Source organism: Xyrauchen texanus, chromosome 25, assembly GCF_025860055.1.
Source record: "Xyrauchen texanus isolate HMW12.3.18 chromosome 25, RBS_HiC_50CHRs, whole genome shotgun sequence".
Lineage (NCBI taxonomy): Eukaryota > Metazoa > Chordata > Actinopteri > Cypriniformes > Catostomidae > Xyrauchen > Xyrauchen texanus.
This window is the reverse complement of record NC_068300.1, coordinates 18217204-18237857: the sequence shown is the minus strand read 5'-3', so window position 1 is coordinate 18237857 and position 20654 is coordinate 18217204. Positions and strand designations below refer to the sequence as shown.

At 41.7% G+C, this 20654-nt stretch overlaps 1 protein-coding gene across 1 annotated transcript; it reads left to right on the top strand.

Moving 5' to 3' along the window:
• The first annotated feature begins 2385 nt into the window (after positions 1-2385).
• LOC127618879 (desert hedgehog protein A-like) lies at positions 2386-12063 on the top strand. The gene is made up of 3 exons (XM_052091551.1): positions 2386-3331; positions 10169-10430; positions 10844-12063. The coding sequence occupies exons 1-3, from the start codon at positions 2993-2995 to the stop codon at positions 11650-11652; spliced, it is 1410 nt and encodes a 469-aa protein (XP_051947511.1). The 5' UTR covers positions 2386-2992; the 3' UTR covers positions 11653-12063.
• Positions 12064-20654: the final 8591 nt, after the last annotated feature.

Sequence of the window (20654 nt, the reverse complement as noted above, 5' to 3'; positions counted from 1 at the left end):
AGTTTAATAGCAGCTATTTTCTCTATTTCCCCTCTGCGGAATGACAGTATCACTGATTATGCACTTGAAAGTGTTTGTCCATTTGATTAAGTCATTTGCTGTAATATTTCTGGGATGTGTGATTGAATCTGTGCAGCAGGAAGATGTTACACATTGTTCTTTCCAACAGTGGCTGAAAATAAGGAAGATTCTTAAACTTTGATTTAAGCACATTTAAAACTTTTTATGTTAGTACACTGAAAAAGAAATGTCCTTTAGTAAATTTTATGTTACGATATTTTGCTCTTTTGATCCATTGTAATTATTTTTTTTCATAAAAAATATGAAGGTAAGGGGAGGGGAGGGCATAGGCTCTAGCCTATGTCTAATAGTATCTGAAAGAAGGGTACTGAAATAACCAAATTACCCCTCATGTTCAGTTAAAGCTGGACTGTGCACTAATGTTGAAAACCGAGTTAACCTGAAAATATTGCCTCAAGTAAGTATTTTAATTAAGTAAGATTTACTCAATATAACTGAATTTTTTTAAACTTAAAACAATGAGTATTTTCAAGTAACTTTTCTTTGAAGTCCATCCTGGGTTAACTGTAGAAGTTCACAGATGCATTGTCGTTTGTTAGTTGGCTGATGAAGGCTTTTGTTGGCAATTAATTGATAGTCGATGTATTCCATCAATAGATAAAGGCAATGCAGGCAAAGATCAATGTGGTGCATAGCAGGTCATTTTGGTGGGGTCCATTCTAAGTCCAAGGTTCAACCACTTACCTTAATTAGTCAATTCAAAAGGCATTTTTCAGCCACTGTTCATTGCATCCTTTCCTTTTACAATTAAAGTGAATGGTGACTGAAGCTGTCAATCTGCCAAGCATTTCCTTTTGCTTTCCATGAAAGAAAAATTCACACAGGTTTGGAACAAGAGATTTTATACTACTACACAAATTAAAATACTGTTTTGTTCAAGTAGTTTTCAAATGAACTGGAACAACATGAGGGTGAGTAAATGTTAATTTCCGGGTGGACTATACCTTTAAAATAGTAGTCATTAGTCATTGTTTACACATACTGTAGTTTATAGGCAGAGAGCTTTCCTAAGAACTTACCTAAACCTTTTATACACTTTTTTTTTTGTCTTCTAATTTTGAGCCATTGTTCTGAGGTGGTTTAAAATAATGATGTTGATAAAACATGGGTGTTAACAGCTCAGAGGTCTTCTTGTGCATGTGTCAGCCAGTGTCTTCTGCTACAGGAGAAAAATTGAGTCATATAAATGTAGCACATAACTTCAAATCTCTTAGCAGGAAGCTGCCAGTGATAGCCTATGTGTCATTGACCCTCACCTGGATTTATATAGACAAAAGAGAGACTAATGGACTGAGAGTTATTTATACTTCTCCAAGAGGGGAAGACAGGGGCTAGTTGTCACATAGGGACTTTTTTACAAGGGCTATCCTGTACCAGTTACTAGGTTTTGGTTCTGGGTTTGAGTCAAAAGTCTAATTAATCTAAGGCAGTGTTTTTCTATGTTGATATCAAACACCTAGTCTTAAATTAGAATCATTTTGTGAATTGTATTCTTCAAACTTAAATTCCAATATCATCATATTTTTAAATAAATGAACACATTAAAACCAACCACTTTTTTTCAGAAAGGTCCATAATTTAATGAAGGAAGATACTCTGGGGATGCTATGACATTTCACAAATTTCAGTTCGGGGCAGGATGTAATATGCCTTCAATATGTTATAATTGTGTACAGTTTATTGCATTTTCTGTTTATCAAAACAATGGCATTTTTTCAAGTAACCATTTCAAGGTTTGCTCTTTCGTAAATTGTTTTGTGCTTCACAATTGTTTTACTGGTTAATTTTACCTGGAAAGCCAATAATGAGCTATTAATGAGACGTTCCACTTGTGACAACTTACCCCATAAAGCCTCACAACAAGCCCCGCTATTGGGACATGTTCTGACAAAAAGGTCAACATAGGTTCAATGAAGTATCTTTTACCAGGTCTATAACGGTGGAAATGTTCAAAACCTTTTTTTGTAGCCAAAGCCTTAAGGTATGTGCATGAATGGAAATTGACTTTCAAAAATACCCTGAGAAATATTCACTGATTGGAGGGATAAGTGTGACAACTATCCATATTATCTCCGCCCAACAAGTGTAGTCAAACATTTTGAATTCGCAACACAGCTAAGTCAAATGCTTTGAAATCAGTGCCTGCTGGTTGTAATACATTGTACTAACTTGATAACTGCACGACTGAAAACGCGCGTGAGGAGGCGTATGCGCAACTGTCCACGGAGCGCGCGCGCAGGAAGGGAGGGCAATCGTTGTCCGGTCACAAATACTCAATGGTTAAAAGCGCTCAGTGTCGAGACGGGAACAAACACATGTCGAACCAGAGTCAGAGCACTCAGACACGAAAGGAATGAAATTATGTTTGAGCGCGATTCTCAGGCAAGAGATACAGATAGACGTGCTTTGAAGGATATTTCAGAAAACGCTGTTTTGTGCGGAGCTGTCCAAGGTGGGGTAGGATGATGGGATGAAGCACCTGTTGCTATGCCTATGTCTACAAGGGAAAACGAGGATGCAATCTATCCATCTCTACTTGGAATGCTGTCTCCAAAAGTTATAAGTGGATTGGCAACGGTGCTACATGTGTTCCATTTGTAGGCTACTTCAGATTTAGGTGTTTTTATGTTATAGCTATACACTTTTTAAGTGTAAAAATATATAACTGCGTTCAGTCAGCATTACAAGGAAAATGCATGTTATGGAATTTGATGTTTAGATAGCTAGGCTGTAAATAATCAGGTTGATCTGGAAACCGTTAATCTTTGGTCAATGATTTACAAGCCTAATTCCTAGGAGTGTCCTTTTTAAATCAAGATCGTGATATGGACATGGAAAAAGTCAACTGTGTTAATGAGATGCAACGAGGTGCTGGGAGAGACGTTCGCGCTGCAGGCTTTGCGGCTCGCTGATGCCCTGGCACACTTCACGCGCGTCAATGACGTTTGCTCCGTGGGTAAGACTGGCACGGCTCAGCCTGCTTACTGCGTGTCTTTACTCGTGGCTGGCGGTTCAGGGATGCGGACCGGGTCCCGGTTACGGCAGTCGCTCCAGGCAGCGCAAGTTGACTCCAATGTCGTACAAGCAGTTCGTGCCTGGTGTCTCTGAGAACAACCTGGGCGCGAGCGGAAGAGCGGAGGGCAGGATAACGCGCAATTCGGAGCGCTTCAATGAGCTCGTGTGCAACTACAACACTGACATTGACTTCAAAGACGAGGAGCATACCAAAGCTGACCGGTTCATGACCAAGGTAAAGAAAACCCGTGTGTAAGCTAATGGTTAATAGAATCAACTGATCAGGAAGCTGTATAAAATTGCGCCTCTTGTACAATGTACCCATTTCATGGTTTTGCAGATAGCCTATATCTGGTGGCCTTTTAACTCTCTCAGTCATCCATGGCATACTTCATGCACAGTTAAACAGTACTTGCAGTGTTTGATTGTTATAGTTTTTGGGTAGCCAATTAATACATATGACTATGATGTAGCCTACAGAAAACCTGAATAGGCTACTCAAAATAATTCATTGTTTTTAGTAGGGGAAAATTAAAGGTGCACTTTTTCATTAAAAAATTCAAGTCCTAAAGACATGAATTGTAATTTTGCAATATATCTAGGAAGTCAGGACCACTTAATTAAGACTAAAATTAAGTAACCTTATAAAAGCTGTTTTATTCTACATGGAGAGGGTCCCCACATGGGGGCTGCCATGTTAGAATCACATGGGTCCAACTACAGTTTCGCCTTCCAAAACGGTCAGAAATCTAGGGGTAACCATTGATGGTGAGCTAAATTTCACAGACCACATTTCAAAAACTGCAAGATCTTGTAGATTTACACTCTACAATATCAGGAAGATAAGACCCTTCCTCTCTGTACATGCCACACAACTGCTCGTTCAGTCCCTTGTCATAACTAGACTGGACTACTGTAACGCTCTCATTGCAGGCCTTCCTGCATGTGCTATTAGACCTCTCCAAATGATCCAGAATGCAGCAGCACGTCTGGTCTTTAATGAACCTAAAGGTGCGTACACACTGCCAGCGACTTTATCGCTGCAGGTCGCCAGTGGCTGGCGGTGAAGTCGCTAGTGGGTGTTCCCACTACTGGTTGCCTAGTAACGTTTATAAATGACATTCACGGATGTCATTCCATTGCTGTTGACAGCGAATCTCTTTTCTTGCCACTAAAAACAAACATTTTGGAGGGAAAAGACTAAATATAAATGGAATCAGTACATAAAATGCTTTATATCAAAGATGAATGAGAAACCAGGCGTGCTGTTTGCCAGAGCGGCTGTTTATCTGTGGCGAAAATGCAAATGCCGTTCTGTCTGGGTCCATAAAATCCCCGCGATCTCAGATACACCTTTCCACGCAGTATTTTTCTTAAAAATGTCCTTGTACGTGGGAAGAGACATATCATAGAGCACTGGAAAATTTCTAACAGCAAGAATTAGCCTTTCATCCATCTTTCCGTTACTGCAGGAGCTGAGAGAGAGAGAAGGATCACGTGAGCTCTCCCGTCGTCTCTCCTATTGGCTGTCGCTTCCGTTAGTCGCTCCAAAGTTGAACTTTTCTCAACTTTGTCGCGTCGCTGGACACGCCCACATCTAGCGCCAACGGTCGCGACAGCTCGTGTCGCCGGAAGTCGCTGTGCTCGCATTGAAAATGAATGATATTGAGTCGCTGTCGCGCGCGATGTCGCTGGCAGTGTGTACGCACTGTAAGAGAGCACGTTACACCACTCTTTGTCTCTCTCCACTGGCTGCCGGTTCATGCCCGTTTTAAATTCAAGGCCCTGATGCTGGCATATAAAACAGTCACTGGGTCTGCTCCAGCATACCTAAAAACATTTATGCAGAGCTACGTTCCCACCAGAAGCCTGCGGTCGGCTAAGGAACGTCGCCTTGTCGTACCAAAACAAAGAGGCACCAAAACACCTTCCCGGACTTTCAGTTTCATCATACCACGGTGGTGGAATGACCTTCCCAACTCAATCTGGGAAGCTAACTCACTCTCTATCTTCAAAAAACGGCTAAAAACACATCTTTTCCAAAAGCACTAAAGTGACAAACTGGTCACTAAAAAAAAAAATAAAAAAAAAATATATATATATTTACATTTCTTGTTGCACTTAAATCTGTTTTGTATACTATTATGATGATAGTGAAACTTTGTAATATGGCACTTTTTGTACCACTGTCTCCCTAAGATGATTCGCTGATGTTCTTCCTCTTTTGTAAGTCGCTTTGGATAAAAGCGTCTGCCAAATGAATAAATGTAAATGTACATGACCAGCCAAATACTACTAGCATAATCAGTAACCATCCTGTAATTTGACTCTTTCACTCATTGATTAAAGTATTCATGACTAACTGTGAATACAACATTTCTACAATGGCATCTGAAATAAGAGGGGTTTGTATGCGTCCTGCAATACTACTACAAGACAAACCCACTACCAGCACGCCCACAACAAGATACACCCCCTCCAAATAAACAGCGAAATTCTGAAGTCTTGTTGGATGCCACATTCATACACTGTTTGTTGTGTTTATTTGGAGTCCTGCAGCAACCATAAACACCTACACCTATTCATAACTCTAAATCTAACCATAACCACAAAGATTTAAAAAATGAAATGTTTGTAAAATCATTAAATATGAAAGCGAAGAGAAGAAGCTAGCGGTATAGCTAGAATTAAATAAAATTAGCCTGTAAGCTAACTGGACAAAACAGAACAGATAACTGTTTATCTTACCATTTCTATCTTTTTTTATTATTGAACAAGCAGAAATTGTTACCATTAGGGTGAATAGTGGAGTTGAGGACACAAATCATTTAAGATTGTTCTTCAGTATATTGATTTAATATTGCTATGCTAATCAAAGAATACTGTTTCCGGTTAGCATACATTTAGCATGGTTCCCTCCCCTTGAAGTATTTACATTGACGTATTATGGTGATTTACCGTTCAACCAAAGAGTTCAACTTAAAGTTAAGTACCATTAAATGTATGAGTAAGCTTACTCAATATTTCAAGTTAAGAGCAATTAGCATGCATGTGTAGTGCAAAATAAAATCTGAAAGTTCTTTTAATTTAAACTTGGCAGTTTATTAAATAAAAAAATCTATGTATCTGATTGACAAAATGTTTTGTGTTTTGCAGTGTTGAAAAAACAGTGACACAAGATAAATCTTTACTAAAAAGGTCCTGCAAAATCAGTTTTTTAGATGGATATGTTGCCTTTTTTTTTTAAAAGAAAGTTCTGATTTGTGCATCTGCAACAAGGGGTTACAGAGATTTTAAATAAGATTGAAAACACTAGCATCTAGAATCCTTGACGCTTATTGAAGGACTGTCTGGAGTGCCTCAGCACAATTTAATCTTTAACTAAGTTTTTTGTTAGTGAGCTATAAAATGATCATTACACATCTACTTCCTTAGTCTGCATGTGTGTGTGTTCCCTTTGTGTATACACAAAGTTAGGTGAGTGAGGTAGATAACATTGTGAACAGCAGAGTATAAACAGAATTTTTATTTTTTCACAATATATATATAAATGCCCAAAAATGAGACATGACAAATTGGCATGACATTTATATCTAAATATTTGTATCCTTTAATAATAAAATAAAAATTATGCTATGAATTGTTTGGCATGGGTTAATACATGTAAATCATACCATAGTTCGTGTTGCGATATCACTGATAAGTTTGATATTACTGATAAAAGTTCGACTGTATCAGTGTAGATTAGCATCTGGTTAACTGGGAGCACCCTTATGAAAATGCTTAGAGTTGGTGTATGTGTATGTATGCATGTGCCTACTTGTTGTCCAACTCTGAAAGCTATCCTTTGTGTATCTTTTCAAGACTCTGCGGGGTCGCCTGTGGAGAATTCCCGCCTGTTGAAGTAATGGCACCATCGGAAAAGCCTCTATTGTAGTTTTGACAATGAAACGCCTCTGTCAGACAGCATTGCGAGAAAATCTTCCTTGGTTTGTTTTCTTCCCCTCTTGATTTCTCACTCTTGCTGTCACATTCCCAAGTATATGTCTAAACATTCCATCCATCTACCCTCTCGCTCAGACTGGTTCTTGCTTTCTTCTCTCTCTTCTTGGCTTTTCGACCTTGTCTTGGTCTCTCGCCTTTTCCCATACCCTCTCCAATACCTCACTATGTGCTTCAATACATGACACTAAGTCACATAAAATACATTTTCATATAGAAAAATAAGATTTTTTCACAGATCCCCCATTAAATGTGGTGTAGAGGGATGCACCTTTTTGTCCATAAGGAGAATCATATAAAAATGCCTAAATGCTAGAATACAAAGTATATATAATACTTTGGCCGACACTGGGGTCATTCAAAAGACTGTGTGAAAATGTTCCCATCGTGTGAAGCTGAAAAAAGTATTGACCTTGACTTTACACTTTGACACAGCTGAAGTGTCCAAAGAATGCTGGAAATGAGTTAAAGTAGCTTTGTTCTGATTGTTAGATGTTTGGGGGTGGATGTGGCCTTTAGAAGAGCTGAATAGTCCAGACAAAAAATTTATGATATCTACCAGTGTAAATATCTGCCAAAAATTGAGAAGACACAATAGTTAAATGTCATGGTTTTTGCTATGACTTCAGCATTATCAACAAAGGAGAGTTAAAATAATTGAAAGGTCATCGGCATCATGCACCTAATATTTTAGTGGCACCAGTAAAATTATATGTGTATATGACTTTCTTTCTTCTGCTCAAAACAAAACAAAGATTTTTAGAAGACCACCTAATCTACTGTATGCAGCTCCATGCAATGCGTGAAGTGAATGGTGAACAGAACTTTGAAGGTCCAAAAAGCACATACAATTAATCCATAAGACTCCAGTGGTTAAATCCATATCTTTAGAAGTGATATAAGTGTGGGTAAAAAAACAGAACAATATTTAAGTGCTTTTTTTTTTTTATTTTTTTACTATAAATCTCCACTTTTATTTTCAATTTCACATTCTTCTTTTGTTTTTTGTACCTTGCAGTCTTCATGCATATCGCCACCTATTGGGCAGGGAGGAGAATGTATAGTAAAAAGGACTTAAAATTGTATCTGTTTCTCACCCACACCTTTCATATCGCTTCTGAAGATAAAGATGTCACAAATGGAGTCATGTGGATTACTTATATGCTGCCTTTATATGGATATTTAAAGTTCTGGTCACAATTCACTCGCATTGTATGGACCCACAGAGCTGTGATATTCTTCTAATAGTCTTGGTTTGTGTTCTGCAGTAAGAGAGTCATGCACATCTGGGATCTCATGGTAAATGATGAGATCATTTTCAATGTTAACCATCCCTTGAAGTGTAACTTGTCCTATTATAAACTCATTTTTCAGGACACTATATTTTAAAGATAATTTTGTAAAAATCCAAATAACTTTACAGATCTTTATTAGAAAGGTTTTAAACAATGTTTTCCATGCTTGTTCAATGAACCATAAACAATTCATTGACATACACCTGTGGAATGGTTGTTAAGACACTAACAGCTTACAGATGAATTAGGCAATTAAGGTGACAGTTATAAAAATGTAGGTCACTAAAGAGACATTTCTACTGACTCTGAAAAACACCAAAAGAAAGATGCCCAGGGTTCCTGCTCATCTGCGCGAACATGCCTTGTTAATGCATGGAGGCATGAGGACTGCAGATGTGGCCAGGGCAATACATTGCAATATCCGTACTGCGAGACGCCTAAGACAGTGCTACAGTGCGACAGGAAGGACAGCTGACCGTCCTCACAGTGGCAGACCACGTGTAATAACACCTGCACAGGATCGGTACATCTGAATATCACACCTGCAGGACAGGTACAGGATGGCAACAACAACTGCCCGAGTTACACCAGGAATGCACATTCCCTCCATCAGTGCTCAGACTGTCTGCAATAGACTGAGAGAGGCTGGACTGAGGGCTTGTAGGCCTGTTGTAAGGCAGGTCCTTACCAGACATCACCGGCAGCAATGTCGCCTATGGGCACAAACCCACCTTCACTGGACCAGACAGGAGTAACAAAAAGTGCTCTTCACTGATGAGTAGCGGTTTTGTCTCACCAAGGGTGATGGTCGCACTCACATTTATTGTCGAAGGAATGAACGTTACCCCGAGGCCTGTACCCTGGATCGGGATCGATTTGGAGGTGAAGGATCCATCATGATTTGGGGCAGTGTGTTACAGCATCCTCGGACTGACCTTGTTGTCATTGCTGGCAATCTCAATGCTGTGTGTTACAGGGAAGACAACCTCCTCCCTCATGTGGAACCCTTTCTGCAGACTCATCCTGACATGACCCTCCAGCATGACAATGCCACCAGACATACTGCTCGATCTGTGTCTGATTTCTGCCATGGCCAGCGAAGAGCCCGGATCTCAATCCCATTGAGCACGTCTGGGATCTGTTGGATTGGAGGGTGAGGGCTAGGGCCATTCCCTCCAGAAACATCTGGGAACTGGCAAGTGCCTTGGTGGAATATTGGGGTAACATCTCACAGCAAGAACTGGTAAATCTGATGCAGTCCATGAGGAAGAGATGCACTGCAGTATTTAATGGAGCTGGTAGCCACTTTTAATTTTGACACAATAAGTTTGCTGAAAATAAAAGCAGTTGAAAGTGAGAGGACATTTCTTTTTTTGCTGAGTTTATTTGTGACTTGATTGGACTGATCAAAGATTTCTGAAACAGCATTTTAGACAAACAGCTACTTTTAGCTACTATAGTCATACATGTTCATTATCAAAGATGCATAGAATTTGTTTTTGGAAGCTGCATTAAAAACTCACTGATTAAAAAATCTGAAGGTGGCACATGCCACATGTTTGAGTGGGCATGATGCTTCTAATATGAATCATTGGTAAGGTAAGAGGGCTGCAATCTGTTAATTAATCATGTATGACTTCCATTTGCCAAAATATTTCCCTGTAGAATTTGACAATTTTAAACATTTCGATGGAGAGCAACAACAAAAAATGCAATTCAGCCCCTTTCTGTACTGTATGATAGTTACATTTGCTCACATTCTTTCCACTTTACAGCGTTGCAAGGACTGCCTTAATAAATTGGCAATAGCAGTGATGAACCAGTGGCCTGGGGTCCGACTCCGAGTAACAGAGGCCTGGGATGAAGATGGGCACCACCCCCCAGGTTCTTTGCATTATGAGGGCCGTGCTGTCGACATCACCACCTCAGACCGGGACACCAAAAAATATGGCCTTCTTGCGCAGTTGGCAGTTGAGGCTGGATTTGACTGGGTTCACTATGAATCCAAATATCACGTTCACTGCTCTGTCAAAGCTGGTAAGCTCAAAAGAACAGCTATTAATATGTCTTTACCAGCATTTCCAAACTTAATAAATAATTTAATTATTTTCAAGTAACTCTTATAAATCAAACTTTTGTCATCATTTACACACCCTCATGTTGTCTCATGTTGTTGATATTTTTTTTTCCTGTGGAACACAAAGGCAGAATTTTAGGGACTTTTGTTCACTTTCAATGTATAGAAAAAGATGCAACGAGGGTGAATGTGACTGAGGATGTCAGTCCCTAACATTTGTGTTCTGTGGAACAAAGTAGGACATATGGGTCTGAAACAACATGACCCTTTTAATTATGACATATATATTTTTTGATTAATTATCCCTGAAGTGAAGAATTGGAATATGAATTGCAGTTGAATTAATAACTGGTTCCATTTCTCTGTTTTCCAGACCACTCTGTAGCAGTGGAGAAAGGGGGATGCTTTTCAGGATCAGGACTTGTAACAATGGCTGGGGGTGTGAAAAAGCCAATGTCATGTTTGCGTCCTGGAGAGAAGGTGCTTTCCTTGTCTTGGTCAGGTGAAATTATTCTCAGCCGAGTATTTCTCTTTCTACATCGGGATAGTGAAAGCAGATCCAATTTCCTTATTTTTGGCACAGAAAATGGACTACAAATAGCACTTACTCCAAACCACCTCATCTTTGTGGCTTCCAGTTTCAAGCTGCACTATGAGTATAGTGCTATATTTGCCAAAAGAGTTAGGATTGGGGACTATATACTAACTACTGGAGGGGATAGAGGAATTCTGCCATCCAAGGTAGTCTCCATTTTATTGGAGGAGAGGATGGGGGTTTATGCTCCTTTAACAGAACATGGTAACTTATTTGTTGATGGCGTGCTGGCTTCCAACTACGCTTCTGTTGAGGATCACAAACTCGCACACTGGGCATTTTGGCCTTTCCGCTTCCTGTTTGGCTTTTCCCAATCAGAGATAGAAGAGAACTCACAAACAGTCATACTTAAAAGCAGTGCCAAGGTCTATATCTGTTCAACAGATCTGACTTTCCTCACAAATGTGACACACAATAGTTTAGGCACATCTTCCAGCACATGCAGCAAACTCCAAGATGCCACAGTTGGAATGGACAGATTTTTGCAAGTCTGTGATTGGGCAGATGGCCCAAAAACAGTTTACTGGTATGCAAGGCTTTTGCACACATTAGGACAAATATTTCTTGACCCTCAAAAGTTTTACTGATGGTCAAAACCCAGAATATGTGGACTTAATACCAACTCAATATTTTTTAAACTACTGACCAAAAAGGAAATGCAATAGGCACTAAAGTTTGTATTAATCACCAAATATAACATGCAGTTGCAATTATTTCACTCTCTGTATGTGGAATTTTTGTTGCAATTACGCATGTAAAATATTGTGTAACTATTTTTTTTTTTTTTTAGATATGAACATGATCTCATTTAATATGATCTCCATATATACAGTTTTGTGATTTAAAATGCAAATTTGTATTGTTATGTTTGTCTGTCAAGGAAATATTTCAGAGAGTAATAAATATTTATTTTTATACTTTTGGATTCATAATATATATATATTTCTTGTTAAACTGTATTCATGTAGTTTTGATTATGGCCTGAGGCCCTTTGTTATAACAGCAAACAGAACATGCTAGAATTGTTGTATTCTTATTTTTATTGAACGATCTTGTGGTGTATGTTGTTGCAAAATAAAACTGATCTGGTTTAATTTTGTTCACACAAAACACCACACTAGAATACACAATAACATATCAGTTAATGACAAAACACCTAATTATATTTATGTCCTGCAGTTGGTGTTTCACTTAGACATTCTTAGTAGAAATTAATTACCAACAAATTAATGTTTAACATTTAATTAAATTAAGATGATCAAATCTGACATTGTCAATTTTTGCGGCCTGACAAATTATGGTCAATTTCCAGTGTCCTGAAATCTACAGCCAGTTGATTTACAGGCATTAACAGGTTGCCTTTTACAAAGTGTAGCTCACCCCCTTGTGGACGTTATTAAAAGGACACTCCATTAATTACCAAACCCATTTATTCTGAAAAACTGCACCCTTAAATAAAATATGTAACAAATTACAAATTATTATTTGCAATATTATTTAGGATTATTTGGTTGTGCTAAAACACTTGGTGTTTTGTGTTCAAATGTATATCTTTCAGCATAAATGATAAATATGATCTTGGGCAAAGCCTTTCATTTTAATAAATGTAATATACAGTATATATATACAATGATGGAGAGTAACGGAATACATGTAACGGGATTACGAATTTAAAATACAAAATATAATAACTGTATTCCACTACAGTTACAAATTAAATCACTGGTAATTAGAATACAGTTACATTCAAAAAGTATTTTGATTACTGAAGAGATTACTTTGCATTTCATTGTCATTTGTTTAATTTAATATTTAGTCCTTTCAGATGGAAAACATTTATACACATACATGATGTGATCCAAAGTGCATTTGAACAGCGGTGAAACACTTTCTTATGATGTGTTACATTTATACTTGCAGACAGAGAAGTACGTTTGAAGTAAGTTTGGAGCAGAAGAAATAGAAATAAACCTTGTGTAAATTGTCATCTTTATGCTAAACTAAAATGCTATTTCTAGCCAATTTATATGCACAAGTGAAAAAATCTACGAGTGCTGCAGAAGTAATCCAAAGTACTTAGAATACATTACTGACCTTGAGTAATCTAACAGAATAGGTTACAAATTACATTTTACAGCATATATTCTGTAATCTGTAGTGGAATACATTTCAAAAGTAACTCTCCCAACCCTGTGTGTGTGTGTGTGTGTGTGTGTGTGTGTGTGTACACATACACACACACACACACACACACACACACACACACACACACACACACACACACACACACACACACACAGATGAGCCAAAACATTATGGCCATTATGGACCGCATGGACTCTACAAGACCTTGAAGGTGTCCTGTGATATCTGGCATCAATATATTAGCAGTAGATCCTTCAAGTCCTGTAAGTTGTGAGGTGGAGCCACTGTGGATGGGACTTGTTGGTCCAGCACATCCCACAGATGCTCAATTGGATTGACATCTGAGGAATTTGGAGGCCAGGGCATCACCTTGAACTCTTCATTAGGTTCCTCAAACCATTCCCAAACAGTGCGTGCAGTGTGGCAGGACGCATTATCCTGCTGAAAGAGGCCACTGCCATCAGGGAATACCATTGCAATGAAGGGGTGTATCTGGTCTGCAACGATGTTTAGTTAGGTGGCACATGCCAAATTGACGTCCACATGAATGGCTGGACCCAGGGTAACCCAGCAGAACATTGCCCAGAGCATTACACTCCCTCCACTGGCTTGTCATCTTCCCACAGTGCATCCTGGTGCCATCATTTCCCCAAGTAACTGGCACACATACACAGCCGTCCACATGATGTAAAAGAAACTGTGACTCTATTTCCTTTATTTTTCTCAGCTGTTAAGGTATACAAGAGGATTATCATGGACATGGAGGCAGCAGATGGACATGCCCCCCCCCCACACACACAGGCCAATGGCAGGGACTGTAATGTAGGCCCCACCCAACCTTTATCTTTAGTGAACCAATCACATTTTAAAGATAAGCTTAGTAAGGCTCTCTCCAAACATTTACTGTTCAAACTAATCCTGGTGAAAGCTGGGAAGGAGGTATTAATCTTGTCTATGGGGAAGTATCATCAGAAAATAGAGAGAAAAAGCAGTGTCCCATTAAGTTATGTTTATGTTATGTAGGGTTGGTACATCAGTTTGTAATGTAAAAGAACAAATTGAACCGCTGTGCATAGAATAGGCCTGTGCTTTGCAACTCAATGTTGTAATATTAGAATTTCAGTTTCCGTCTTTAAAACAGGCAAGATGACCTAATACAGCATGCTTGAGTAAGATATTTGTCATTACATGACTACATATGACTGCATTATGGTAGATGTTTTTAGTGATCCTGAAACTGCAGCATGTTCATAAATGGCCATGATTCATGATATTCTTCTCCACTGTATGATCCAAACTATGCCACTGTGGTATTTCAATAGGTTGTCAGCTCAAACAACAACAAATCTAAACCTGCTTGGTTTCTTCCACTAGGTAAGAAAGAAGTTATTATTCAGCAATTCATATCTCCAACAGAGAAGGAAAATACAATATTGATCATATTTAATAAAATAGGATTTTTTATTATTTTATATGTGTTACGAACGCCGGTGAAGGTGCCTCCCCAACCGGCCACCTGAGATCGGTTTCACCCGAGTACTGACCATTAGACTACAATTCCCATAAACCCACATTCACGTGATTACGCTCCAGCTGACTGTCGTTAACTTCACACTACTTAAACAGTGTTTGCATGTTCATTCATTGCGAAGTCTTGTTTTGCTCCGGCTGCATTTCTGAGCGTTTATCCTTGTTTATTCCTGATTCTCTGTGTTTTGACCCTTATCTGATTATACCGTCTAAGTCTGTCTGCCGCCTGCCTTTACTGAGTTTACGCCTGTCCCTCTACCATTGATGATTACTGCCTGCCCTGATTCCTTGCCTGTCTGACCACGATTCTGCCTACCTGTACATACCTGTTTGCCTGCCATTTACCTTCGCCTGTACTGACATTGCTTACCTTAATAAATCGCTGATGGATCCCAACCAACCTGAGTCATCATTACAGACGACTTCGCCATTTACCGATCCAGCGATCTTCTCTCGAGTTTCGGAGGAACTCTCCGCTCAAGCAAACCAGCTGGCTGCGCATCAACACCAGCTCAGCCATCTCACCTCGCTTATCGAGGAGGCCATGAGGTCCCTACGAGGTTTGCACCAACCCGCACCTGAGTCCGTACCCGCGGCACCTCAACCCAGCCAAATGACCACTGCGCTGTCTCAATACAGTGCAGCTGCCAGCCCTCGTCTAGCCTTCCCCGAGAAGTTCGACGGAACTCCCTCCAAATGCAAAGGCTTTGTGATGCAGTGTTCGATCTTCCTGAGCCAACAACCCACTCACTACCCCTCCGACGAGAGTAAAATCCTCTTGGTGTGCTCGCTGCTCACGGGAAGAGCTCTGGAATGGGCCACCGCTGTTTGGACCAATCAGGGTTTGCACCGCGTTACTTTCGATGCCTTCATTCAACGCTTATCTGAGGTGTTTGACCATCCTGAATGCGGTAAGAGCGCCGGTGAACAATTGCTCTCACTCCGCCAAGGAAATCGGACAGCGGCAGATTTCGCACTATCATTCCGCACTCTCGCCACGCAAACCGTCTGGGTGGAAGATACACTTAAACTCCTCTTCCGCCAGGGTCTGAACATAGAGGTACAATCTGAGCTGGCTTGTCACGACGAGGGCATTTCGTTGGACCAATTCATCACGTTGGCCATCCGCATTGATAATCTCATTCGTTCCAGATGCCCAGCTTCATGGTCTAAACCCACGTATTCGGTGCCTCAACACAGCGAGGAGCCAGAGGCCATGCAAATCGGCCGCACACACCTCTCTCAGGAGGAGCGGGATCGACGCATTGCCAATCACCTCTGCCTATACTGCGGTCAAGCGGGACACCTGAGAGCCAACTGCCCCACACGACCTGCACAAGCACAGCGATATGGGGTGAGTCTGCTAATTTCCTCCACATTTTCCACTACCAGTTTCGAAGTGCCCATAAGGCTCATTCATCAAAAAAATTATTTTAATATCAATGCCATGATAGACTCAGGAGCAGCAGGCAATTTCATTGATGGTGCCTTAGTGAAACAGTACAAAATTCCTCTCATTCCCTGTAATCCCCCTTTGGCAGTGGCGGTGTTAGATGGACGTCCTTTGGGATCTGGACGAGTGCATTATACCACCAGCAACATTACCTTACAGGTTGGGGTGTTGCACTCAGAGACTACCCAATTTTTTGTCATTCACTCACCTCACAACCCGGTCATCCTCGGCCTTCCATGGCTACAGGAGCACAATCCATTAATTTCCTGGCAGAATAATCAGATCATGCGATGGGGCACCGATTGCTTGCACAAATGTCTGAAAACCATTATTCCTACCTCCGTAGGTGTCACTAAGATCACAAAAGACCAACGCATCTCAGCTGCCGCCCCATCGCGACAGCGACTGTGCCATCGAGCTGTTAGCTGGCTCCTCGCCACCCCGAGGCAGAGTCTTTCCACTGTCAGAACCTGAATCTCACGCCATGAACTCGTATATCAAGGAGGAGCTAGCTAAGGGTTTCAGCCGCCCGTCCACCTCACCTGCAGCTGCCGGATTCTTTTTCGTGGGCAAGAAAGATGGGACCCTCCGTCCCTGTATTGATTATCGCGGCTTGAACGACGTCACAGTCAAATTCCGATACCCACTACCCTTAGTTCCCGCAGCCCTTGAGCAATTGAGAGCAGCTAAGATTTACACCAAACTTGACCTGCGCTGCGCATACAACTTAATCCGCATTCGGGAGGGGGACGAATGGAAGACGGCCTTCTCCACCACTAGTGGGCACTATGAGTACCTCGTGATGCCGTTCGGATTGTCCAATAGCCCTTCCGTGTTCCAGTCTTTTATTAATGACGTCTTTAGAGACATGCTGAACCGGTGTTTGATAGTGTACATCGACGACATCTTAATCTACTCGAATTCTCTCGAAGAACACATCATACAGGTTAGAACAGTTCTGAAACGACTCACCAAACACCAATTGTATGCCAAGGCCGAGAAATGCGAGTTCCATCTGACGTCGGTTGCCTTCCTCGGGTACATCATCAGCCCAGAGGGGGTGGCTATGGACGACAGTAAGGTGCACGCTGTCCTAAAGTGGCCACAACCTACGACGGTGAAGGAACTACAACGCTTTCTTGGGTTCGCCAACTTCTATCGTAGGTTCATCAGAAACTTCAGCTCCGTCGCCGCACCACTCACTGCCATGGTTAAGGGGGGGCACACTAAACTCCAGTGGTCCATCGATGCACTCCGAGCTTTCAGCCAGCTAAAGGAGCGTTTCACCTCAGCCCCCATTCTCCATCACCCAGACCCTGACATTCCCTTCGTGGTGGAAGTTGATTCATCCAATACCGGCATTGGCGCCATTCTCTCCCAACGTCAGGGTAGTCCTCCAAAGATGTTCCCGTGTGCTTTCTATTCACGTAAACTGTCTCCTGCCGAACAGAATTATGATGTGGGCAACCGTGAACTTCTGGCCATGAAAGCAGCTCTGGAGGAGTGGCGTCACTGGCTTGAGGGAGCTAGACATCCTTTCCTTGTTCTCACAGACCACCGCAACCTGGAATATCTACGCTCCGCCAAAAGGCTCAATCCCAGACAGGCTAGATGGGCCTTATTCTTCACTCGGTTCGACTTCTCCATTTCATATCTTCCCGGCTCAAAAAACGTCAAGGCCGACTCGCTCGCCCGCCAGCACGACCCCTCGCCTCAGCATCCAGTCTCCGAACCTATCATCCCATCCACCCTGATTGTAGCCCCGGTCCAGTGGGACATTATGTCAGAAATTTCTCAGGCCAATGCAACCAATCCACCCCTGCCAGGATGTCCACCCGACCGAGTGTATGTCCCGCTCAGCCTGAGGGAGAGGGTAATTCGTTGGGTACACGCCTCCACGAACTCCGGACACCCCGGTATCACTGCTACTATACGCTTGCTCAGGAATTGATTCTGGTGGGAAACTCTGCAGAACGACACATCCACGTTCGTGAACAATTGCCATACCTGTAATAGGGCAAAGACCCCTAAACAACCCCCAGCAGGCTTACTTCAACCTCTTTCCATACCTCAACGAACCTGGTCCCACATCGCTGTGGATTTCGTGACTGACCTACCAGTTTCGCAAGGGCACACCACCATCCTAACCGTCATAGACCGGTTCTCCAAGGCGTGCCGCCTAATTCCCCTAGCCAAACTCCCAACAGCTTTCGAGACAGCAGAACACCTCTTCCACTACGTCTTCCGCTATTATGGGCTCCCCGAAGATATCGTCTCGGACCGGGGCTCTCAGTTCACCTCCAAGGTGTGGACCGCTTTCTTCCGTCTACTTAATGTTAACATCAGCCTCACTTCTGGTTACCACCCGCAATCTAATGGTCAAACAGAGCGACTCAACCAAGAAATCACCAAGTACATTTGCATGTACTGCCAAAATAACCAAACTGACTGGGTTCGCTTCCTTCCTTGGGCCGAATATGCCCAGAACTCCATCCTCAAACCCTCCACCAAGTTAACCCCGTTTCAGTGTGTGTTAGGGTATCAACCCCCTTTGTTTCCCTGGTCCGGTGAACCTTCAGAGGTCCCCGCGGTGAACAGCTGGCTCCAACGCAGCGAAGCGGTTTGGGACCAGGCTCACATCCACCTCCAACGAGCCTTAGACAGATCAAGGGGACAAGCCAACAGACATCGTCGTCCTTGCCCTGACTATGGTCCTGGACAGTGGGTCTGGCTCTCCACTCGAGACCTCCGCCTCCGCTTACCCTGCAAGAAACTCAGCCCCAGGTATGTGGGTCCCTTCAAAATCATTAAAAAAATTAACCCTGTATCATTTCGTCTCCAACTACCGGCTAATTACAGTATTTCTCCTACTTTCCATGTCTCGTTGCTGAAACCGGCCGGTGGTCCGGGGTCTGAGGAGGAGGAGACGAACCCTGCCCCCCCACCCATAACTGTGGACGGTGAGGAGGCTTTCTTGGTACGAGGGTTGCTGGACTCCAGACGTCACCGAGGTCAAATCCAGTACCTGGTGGACTGGGAGGGGTATGGTCCGGAGGAGAGATCCTGGGTCCGAGCCAACGACATTCTCGATCCCAACCTCATCTCGGAATTCCACAGGATCAACCCGGCAAAACCGGCCCCTCGGCCTCGAGGTAGACCCCGACGTCGGTCGCATCCTCGCGTCAGGAGCCGCTCACGGGGGGCTCTGTTACGAATGCCAGTGAAGGCGCCTCCCCAACCGGCCACCTGAGATCGGTTTCACCCGAGCACTGACCATTAGACTACAATTCCCATAAACCCACATACCCGGCGTGATTACGCTCCAGCTGACTGTCATTAACTTCACACTACTTAAACAGTGTTTGCATGTTCATTCATTGCGAAGTCTTGTTTTGCTCCGGCTGCATTTCTGAGCGTTTATCCTTGTTTATTCCTGATTCTCTGTGTTTTGACCCTTATCTGATTATACCGTCTAAGTCTGTCTGCCGCCTGCCTTTACTGAGTTTACGCCTGTCCCTCGACCATTGATGATTACTGCCTGCCCTGATTCCTTGCCTGTCTGACCACGATTCTGCCTACCTGTACATACCTGTTTGCCTGCCATTTACCTTCGCCTGTACTGACATTGCTTACCTTAATAAATCACTGATGGATCCCAACCAACCTGAGTCATCATTACAATATGTGAGCTTATTCATGGTTGTATTGGTTTCCCTTTTCATACCTTCAAATGCACTTCTTGTATTATAAACTGCCTCAGTTGTACAGAGCTCATAATATGGACTGTGGGATCAATAAAGTCTGTCTCGTTATCAATTTATACTTTTCAGTCTAAGGAGAGGCACATTAGTTAACCTTTGATTGGGGAATATTTTGTGATTTAATCTGATCTAATTTTAACACAGCATAAGGAATAAATGTCTCTTTACAGCGAGCAGTGTCTGCGAGCATCAGTGTTGGGTGAAATCTGATTACAAAGTAACTAGTTACTGTAGCCTACTTATTTTTTAAGATCAAAGTAATGTAATTCTTGTAATCAGATTACATTTACTGACCTAAATTACTTTTAAGTACATTACTTTTTTTAACATTATTTCTTAAATAATAAAATTACTGTAGACTGCTTTAAAACATTAATTATTTCAATATGTTTGCATTTATGTGACAGCTGAAGGGGGCACCCCACCTAACAAGTCATTGCAATGGAGAAAGAAGTCAGTTTGAGTGCATGACTTGCGACAATTAATTCGTTTAGCGGAAAAAGTGTTTCAGCAAGTACCTTAAAATTAAAGTAACTAGTAAGGTAATTACTTATTCAATTATGTAATTAGTAATCTGATTACAATTTTTAGGAAAGTAATTAATAAAATGTAATGGATTACTGTAATAGAGTAAATTATCCAACACTGGTGAGCATTGTGGTCAGCTAATAAACTTGGATAGATAGATTTACACCCAATT